Source organism: Trachymyrmex septentrionalis, unplaced genomic scaffold (genome assembly GCF_001594115.1).
Source record: "Trachymyrmex septentrionalis isolate Tsep2-gDNA-1 unplaced genomic scaffold, Tsep1.0 scaffold86, whole genome shotgun sequence".
In the NCBI taxonomy this organism is placed as follows: Eukaryota; Metazoa; Arthropoda; class Insecta; order Hymenoptera; family Formicidae; genus Trachymyrmex; species Trachymyrmex septentrionalis.
In genome coordinates this window covers 1092652-1101933 of record NW_017306049.1, presented here as the reverse complement: position 1 = coordinate 1101933, position 9282 = coordinate 1092652, and the positions used below count along the sequence as shown (strand labels likewise).

The following is a 9282-nucleotide window of genomic DNA, read 5'->3' as shown; positions in this document are numbered from 1 at the left end:
CCCTCGACTTCCTCGATTCAAATGAATGCCAAACACAAACAAATAGACCGATCTGGCTGTAACTTGGTGTGTGTTCCTCCAAGAGATGCTACTAACTAAATCTAACCTTGATACGCGCCAGTAGTGCCATCAGCAATGACTTTGCACGGACTTTTCGAACGACCCTCGTATATATATATTGGGTCGTCCGGAAAGTTCGTGCGTATTTTCCGGACGACCCAATATATAAACATCGCTATTAATAAGAGAATTTTCTATGTGAAACAATAACTGAAAATAAATTGGATAACATATAAACGGCAATTTTTAAAAGAAGATCCTTATTCGTAGAGCAAGAGATATCAATTGAAAAATTTTCTCTTATAAATCATATCTAAAATAACGATGTTTAAATATCACGAATAGTGATTCAAATATCACTATGAAGTCTTTAAAATATAAATTCTCAATTTATGGACGGAATATTCTTTTACGATTTTGAAACAATTTAGAAAAGTATTTTAATTGTACGGAAAATTGAATTTGCTGAAATGAGCTAGTTTTTACAAGGAAATGTGAAAATCTATTCAATATAGCTTATAATATGATGAACAAAAGATATAGCATTTACATATTAGCAGTGCATGAAATAATGGTCGTATTGTTACTATAAAAGTCTAAGTTCTAAAAAGAAGTCTATTCTTAAGGTGTTTCTCTTTTTACACCTAATAATATCTATTATTGACTAACATTTAGCCTAATGTTCATGTTCATTTTATTTACCAAATTATAAACTACATTATACGTGAAAATTAACTCCCCCGACCCAATTTTCCATACAATTGATAATTATCAATTATGATATATTTTGAAATCTCGGCTACAGTTATCAAACTCTTTAAAAATGATTTGCGTCTATATCGATGTCAAAGTTGTCATCAATACAAATAATAAACGCTTTCTTCTACACATACCTCATTATGTATGTATTTTAGAAATAATTTATAAAATTTTATAAATAAAAAATTTACAAATAGAAGAAATAGTGAGATATAGATAAAATTATATAAATATAAAGTAATGCAAATAATCAATATATAACGTTTGCCATTTTAAAAAGTGGATCACGATTCATACAAGTTTTGGAAGCCTTATTTTAGAGAAATAATAAAATAACATAAAGGCATATTAGTATTTATACGTAACTTATAAATTGTTCTCATTTAGAAAATATTTTATCAAAGAAAGAAGTTATTTTTTTTACGCATAGAATTATATTGTACATTTTATATGTTCAAATTTTGAGCTTTAGCCTGTATAAATATTCTCTAATTATCTTATATTTTAATATATTAATCATAGATGTTAATATGTGCTTATATTTTTATACATTAATGGAACCTATAAAATTAATATTGAAATATATATAGTAATTTAAAAAGTATTGAAACATACACATCTATCCATGCACACGCGTACAAATGTATTTTTACAATTGTTGAGGAAGAAAAAACTATAGAAAATCATATAATATTTGAATAAACAAACTTTTGTCTGTTTTCTTCAAATATTACATGATTTTTTGTTCATTATTTACTATTATTGTATTACTAAAGTAGTAAATGTGTAAAAATATATATTTTTAATAAAGTATACAATTTTATTTATAGCAGCTGCCCCGACGCCGCTTTTTGGCACTAGCAGTACTAACCAAACTGCTGGAACAGGTTTTGGTAGCATTAATACTGGACAAAATACAGGATTTGGATCTACATTTGGCTCCACACAACCTAATCAGGTAATATATAATAAACACGTTATATATGTGTAAAAATCAAAATAATATTTATACTTTGTTTATAGAGCATTGGATTGTTCAATCAGAACAAGTCTGCTTTTAATATTCCATCGACGTCGACTAGTACCGCCTTTACTGGTTTTGGTCAACCGGCTACAAATACCACCACACCATTATTTGGTAACAAAACTACTACTACAGGATTTGGAACAACATCTACGTTTGGTGCAACTGCGCCTTCTACATTCGGAACTAATACAGGTTTCAATTCTGGCACTAATGCTGGGTCTTCATTATTCAACTCGTCTTTTAAACCGGCTGGACAAACATCAGGGTTTTCATTCGGAACTACACCTGCGTCTTCAAGTGGACTTGGTAATTATTCTTTTTTTTTTTTAATACATGATTCAATTTACATATATTAACGTTAGTGTTGTGCATATGCGTGATATAGCTATAAATGTATTTAAAAAATTTTGTAAGCGCGTTCCTCTTGGATCAAAAGGAAGAGCTAATGTATAAATTATAAACATTACAACCACAAATAATTCGTTGTCGAAATAATGAACACAAACAAGTTTGAAATAGAATGCATTTATTTATGCAGTGGATAGCGAATCCACTGCTTTCTCATCTGCTAGTCACATGACCTAAATTTACTAAACGAACTTCTGCATGAATATAGCTGCTCATATCGTATTGGATCGTTTCTTCCAATAGAAAATCTGGAAAAGCTGAGCTGATTGAAAACTAAGATCCAGAGGCCTTATTCTTGAACAAATATCGCAAATAGCAATTCCGTATACAATCGATCACAATCCAGAAATTGTCATTTTCATATGCGAAAATTATTCATATGTGCTCAAAAATAGAGCCTCAGTTTTACAACTCATGGTTAACTCTTAATCGAAGTTCAACTTATTTCTCATCTCTTTCCAATTCTAGCATTAGAAAGAGAGGAATAAGTTGAATCTTGATTAAGAGTTAACTATGAGTTGTAAAATTGAACCTAAATAAAAAATTCGAAAATATTAAATAAACCCCAAAATATTATAAAATTTATTTATAAAAAATTTAATACTCTTATATGGGTTGGTGATTTTCAATCTACATCCAAAAGGTGTGATTTTTAGGTTAATCTGATTGCAAATATAAATTAGCAAACTTCACACCTTTTCCATTATATATCTTACGTTGCATTATTTTCACTTTTGTAGGATCGAGTTTGACAAGTTGTTCTTAACCCTTTTCATTTTTTAATATTTTAATAAATTCATTTTTAGTAATACAATCTCGGCTATTATAGCTGGCGGTATTATGAACAGCAAGATATCCAATCTGCGAAGGCTATGACAGAGCGATTTGTCGTTCGTTTACGCAATACTGCGAGCAAAGCATCCTGAGCAGATACCTTGTTCTGTAACTCGTTAAGACTGTAACGCTTTTTATATTATAAAATATCTGCGCAATGATGTTGTATCTTAATGAGTTACAAAATAGGGTACCAAGAGCGGAATTCTGTAATTCGTCATTTTTTCTGTAATATGTCATTATATAACGATAGTTGGGCAGATATTTTACATAGTAGTTATGAATACGTAACGACTGCATAACGAATTACAGAATACTGAGTAACTCGTTTTCAGAGATCACTCCTCCCCTTCCCCCCTTATGATCAAGTAAGAGAAACTATTTTATGTGCAAGATTGCATTAACAAATGTTGATTACTGCAAATATTTATTATATAGATTACAGATAGACATTTTAAGAAAAAAATGTTGGTTTTATAATTATAAATATTTATAATTATATATTTTTAAATATTTAATAAATTTTATTTATGTTAGATTAAATCAGATATTATTTGTATTATTAAATATCATATTATTGAATTTTACACTATACAGAATGTAAAATTCAATTTCTCTTGTTTCATTCTCTGCCGGATTTGCAATCTAATCTTATTTTGTGTTATCAATAAAGCATACCCCTGCCCAGGCAGATAGGCAACCCGACTTAGACTCAGTTGTTCCACTTTTTGATAAATTTTATCTGTTGGGTAAGTAGCAAAATTAACTAATCACATGCGCGGATTGCCAGATTTACCTAACAAATAAAATTTATCAAAAGGTGGAACAATCAGCCTTTACTAAGAAGCAATGTATAACCTGTACATGTGTATATCCAATGTATGTTCAAAACTATGATCTCTAATTTTTAGTCTTGCGACTTGCGACCCGTGTTCTGCGTCTTATGTAAATCGGACTTAGGCCCGATTGCACCAACGTTACTTTGATTTTAAGAGAGGCTTAAAATTCTCTCTGTCTCTGTTTCTTTTTCACTTTAAAACGAGACGGAGAGTTTTAAGTCTTGTTTAAAGTCAAAGTAATATTGATGCAACCGGGTCTTAGGGCTGCCGCAGACAAAATTTCTGTAGCAGTAACCTTAAGACGTGAACTTAAGTTAGTGAGCCAATCAGGTTACTGTTATCTACGTATTCTAACGGAAATAAAAATAGTAGTAAACTTATTCATAAGGTGAGTTTGAAATTCACCTTATTGCGAGGTTATAGATAAGTTTACCATTATTACCATTTCCGTTAGATTACATACACCTAAAGCAATATCCTTATTGGCTCATCGGCTTAAGTTTACATCTTACGGTTATTGTTGCGGAATTTTGTGTATGGCAGCTCTTACTGCTCCATCTAATGTAATTAAATTAGAAGGTTTAAGGAGGCCCGTACACACTTTCCATAATAGTAATCGTAAGACGTAACGGAAAAATTGGTTAATCACAGACAAGAATTTCCAAAAACTTTCAGCTCTGATTAGCTAAATCTAACGGTACGTCTTACGATTACTGTTATGGAAAATGGGTGCGGGCCCCCTAAGGCCGTTGCGAATTATATAAAAGGTTTAAGACCTATTTGAATATTTACTTTGATACGATACTATAAGAATTGTGAACAAGCGAAGCCTCTCCAAGGAGTTTATCACTGGATCCTTGGATCCTTCTTTGTATGATACTGTAATGGTTGGAAATCCAAATAGAAGTTTAAAAAAAAAAGAAGAAGAAAAATGTAATAATGAAAATAGGAGAAACAAACTTCCAATGTTGATGATCTTGGCATTATATAATATTATCATGACCTTAATAAAATTTAATAAAAATCAAAAAGAGATCCTTAACAACATTAAAAAGGTTGTGTCAAGTCGAACAAAAGATTGTTAAAGTCGGACAGTGTTAAAATCGGTGATACTGTAACTTTTGAGCTTTGTAACTCAGAAAGTAATTAATGAAAAATTAATTTTTGTTATAGCGCTTTGAAAAATTCTTGAAGTCAGTTACAAAGATATACAATAAAAAATAGGAATTTATTTCAAATTTTCAAATTAGTTTTTGTGACTTTTGGTGCTATCCAGCAAGCGACACAATATGACACAGTGATCGTGTCATCTTTGTTTAACAAATAACAAGACTGCTTCATTCTATTACACTGACTACATTTATATGGATCATGGTCATTCCATTCTTCAGAGGAATAGCTATGATTGGCCAGTATCATAATAGCGAATATTATTAAACTCGATTAAGGATATACCGTGTAAACGTTGTATGAGAGCGAGTGTGATAAAATACTCGTAGACAGCGGACTGGTCTGCTATGCTAGAGATCCCGAGTTCGATTCCCGGTAAAATCAAAATATTTTCATACACTCGTTCTCCTCTCGGAAGGAGGTGGCGACCCATCGAGAGTATCCTTGCCAAAAACACTTCTCTAAACAAAAACTTCGTCGTTCAGAATTGACATTAAACCATAGATCCCATATGAACTGTACGACCAGCGTGCGCACCACAGGCATATAAGAGAAGTCACCATGCTCGGACATGAGCAACAGGACTAAAGAGTGTAAACGTTGTCACTGTGTCATCTGTGTCTCTTACTGGAAAACACCCTTTAATAACGCTATTCACACAAGGCCATACTGCTATCTAATACGTTTCTACATCTTTTATCTGGAACATATGCATTTTTCGAAAAATGAACCTGATATAGTCGCTCTATTATAGCCTGTATATGAATGTGTGCGAATGTATATGTAATATATGTACATATGTGTATATGTGTATAGGCACGAGTACTGGTTTAAATTTGAGCGGTGGTTCTTCATTATTTGGGCAACAAAAATCAGGAAGTTTGTTTGGAAATGCTGGAAATAATACAACGTTTAATACTTCCGGAACATTTGGTTCTTCTACTTTTGGAACGACCTCTAATATGATATCTGGAACAGGAATGAGCTCGCTCAGCGGAGGGTAATGCAATATTTATGCTTTAATTCTATTAAAGACCGTTTTACAATTGCGTGAACGTAATCGTGAGTAGTTATAAAGTGTCATAAGGTGTAGTTGTGTAAACTAATATTATCAATTGTAAAATTGTTGTGAAAAATAGTTTAATTTCATCTTTTATAATTACGATGGCGTAAGGTATAAAAGTTAACCAATCTGAGTGCTGTTATGCACGTGTTCATGTCACCAGCATTTTTTTGTCGATAACATGACAACTCATATGTCAAACTTTTTATTGTATTGTTTTTGGTTATATTATAATATATCATGGAATATAAACGAAGAGAATACTGTTCTGAGAAATATTCATCTTGAAGATGAAAGTTTAAACTGATTGTCATAATCAAGTTACTACGTATCTTTAATCTCTATTTTAAGTCCGATTTTTCATTTTCTGGTAATTTTTGGTTAGGCTTAATTTGATGTTTTATCCAATGAACTTCATCTATGATGATGTTATAGGTGAAGCCCATTTGATGAAACATCAGGTTAAGCTTAATTCAACTGATAGCTTGACTTAACTGATTAAGATCTGTATTCATAGTTGTAGATCGATCCACGATTGATCTTCATTTTAAGCGAGCTAGATTTGAACTAAAGATTGAACCAATCGGATTTATTAAATCATGCTTTGAAAAGCGTTTTTCAAATAAAAGACTGATTCAAACCTAGCTCAAATCGAATCTCAGTTGAATCACGACTATGAATACGACCCTAAGTTAACCAGATAATGAAAAATTGGGCCTTAGATTTTAGTCTGTTGTATATTCATTATTACTCCTATACTACTACTCCCATTCTTATGTTTACATAATTATAGAACGGCCTTTATTCTTTTTCATTAATATCTCTAATTTTATTTATCTCAATTAAAAGCTTGTTTAGTTATTTAGATATTTAATAATTAGATTGAATAAGTATTACAAATTTATCTTAGAGTGGCAAACCAAACTAAAACAAACGGTTCAGTACCAGTACATCAGCAAATTTTGGCTCTCGTTTCTGCACCATTCGGTGATTCACCATTATTGAAGAATCTTTTACCAGTAAGTACCTTGTCGATTTTAAATAATTATCCTGAAAGAAGTATTGTAATTTTTGGTTATAATGTGCATCTTTATAGGCATCTGGAAAGACTGAGGAACTTTTAAAACCTACAAATCCAGCATCGAAAGTATTGAACAGTCCACAATATAAAGTTACTGTGAATAATAAATCTCCGAAAATTAAAGCTAGAGTTGTCAATTCTACACAACTATCTAAGGTAAATGAGGGAGTTAAAAAACGATTTTGACCTTCATTATACCTGAATAGATCTAAAAAAATCAAAATTGTTAGGTAAATCCTCAAATAACAGGAAACATTCATTTTTCTAAGAAATGATGGCATTGCTAGAATATAGCAAAAATAGTATTATTCACATTTACGATGAATAATTGGAAAACCATAAAATAATTTTAGTCAGAAATGTACGAACATTCTGCATATAAAGATCGCGGATTATTTTAACACTATCCAGGATGCACCGCGTAAATATACAGAGAGTCCCGTGACAAATTATGACTTCACAGTTCATCATTTCTGTGGTATTTATTGATACTGAACCCTACTTCGTGTGCGTGTGTGCGTGCGTGCGCACGCGCTTATAATGTAGATAAAATGGGAACAAATTTACATTTCATCTGCTTTCGTCCAGAATCTGATGATGATAATGATTTTTCTTCAAAATAATTATCGAGAAATTGATCACAGAAATATTTTTTTGAAATCGAGCTTTATTAAGAGTAATTTTTCGGTAAAGCTCGATTTTAAGAAAATATCTCGATCCCTCAGTTTCTTGATATTTTGAGGAAAAATCATTATTGTACGATCAGGTTATGATAAAAGTGTAAATGAAATGCAAATTCACACTTCATCTGCGTTACACGCGCGCGCGTGCGCACGCATGCACGCACGCACACACACACACACACACACACACACACACACACACACACACACACACACAGAGCAGAGAGGGTCAATAAATGCCACAGGAGGACGAACTGAAGTCCTTATCTCTGCCAAGAGATATATTCTATACGGACTGTACCTCCACGTGATGCATCCTAGATAGTGCTAAAGTGATTCGAGATCTTTGCATACAGAATGTACTTACATTTCTGGCTAAAATTATGATTTTGCAATTAATAACCGTATATGAGAATAATGGCATTTTATACTATATTTAAGGCATTTTAGCAATGTTTCCACTACTTCTCGGTTTGTTATTTTTGATTCGAAAAAACGATTGTTATTTTCTATGTTTTGAAGACCCAAATATTTTTCAAGATTTATTCGGGTGTAATTTGAGGACTAAAACGCCTCTTTTAATACCCTCTTTTATTAAGTTAGTTTTTAAATATTTAAATATGGAATGTGGTTATAAAGTATTTCTTTTAAATCATTATTAAATGGAATACTAAATTATTATTTTACGAAATGCCTTTCCAGAAATCTTTGTTTGATGGTCTCGAAGAAGAGGATCCTGTGATAACCGAGGCTTTTCAACCTCGGCCAAGTGCAAAACGTTTAGTATTACGACCGAAATTAGCGACAAATTCTTCGGTTCAATCTCTCACAGAAAATGTGGAATCCGTGACAAATGATACCGCAAATGATAGGACAGATACAAATATAATACATAGTAACAATATTGAAGTTAATGACAAAGAAAATCACAGCCAAGATAATAATCGATTTGCAAATGATCGACGATCATCTACATCTTGGTAATGCAAAATATATTTTTCGGATCTTCATATCTCGAATTTGTTTAAGTTAATACAAATATTAAAAAAATTAATTTGAATCTTTAAATATAATTTACACAGGTTGAAGTCGACACTTCCACGGAAAAATAAAATTTCAAACGATGAATTGCTTGAGGGACAGCAATCACCATTTTCTGGAACAAATGTATCCGAAGAGGTGAATAATACAGTGGTCGAATTAAGAACGCAAAATAATATATCAAATCATTCAGAACCGATTAATTTGATCGAAGTGCCACTAAATTCTACTTTTGATGAAAAAAATTCTGTGAATCTTACTATGCAAAGTGCAGGTAAACTATTAAATAATTAATAAATTATATTGTCATTTACTAT

General features: G+C 31.5%; 1 protein-coding gene across 1 annotated transcript in view; it reads left to right on the top strand.

Annotated features, from left to right (window-relative positions):
• Positions 1–9282, top strand: part of LOC108755198 (nuclear pore complex protein Nup98-Nup96) — a 45363-nt gene that overhangs the window by 28842 nt on the left and 7239 nt on the right. The window contains 7 exon segments of the mRNA XM_018498082.1: positions 1650–1777; positions 1843–2152; positions 5914–6097; positions 7071–7179; positions 7257–7397; positions 8627–8904; positions 9007–9239. Coding sequence (XP_018353584.1) covers positions 1650–1777; positions 1843–2152; positions 5914–6097; positions 7071–7179; positions 7257–7397; positions 8627–8904; positions 9007–9239 — 1383 coding nt within the window.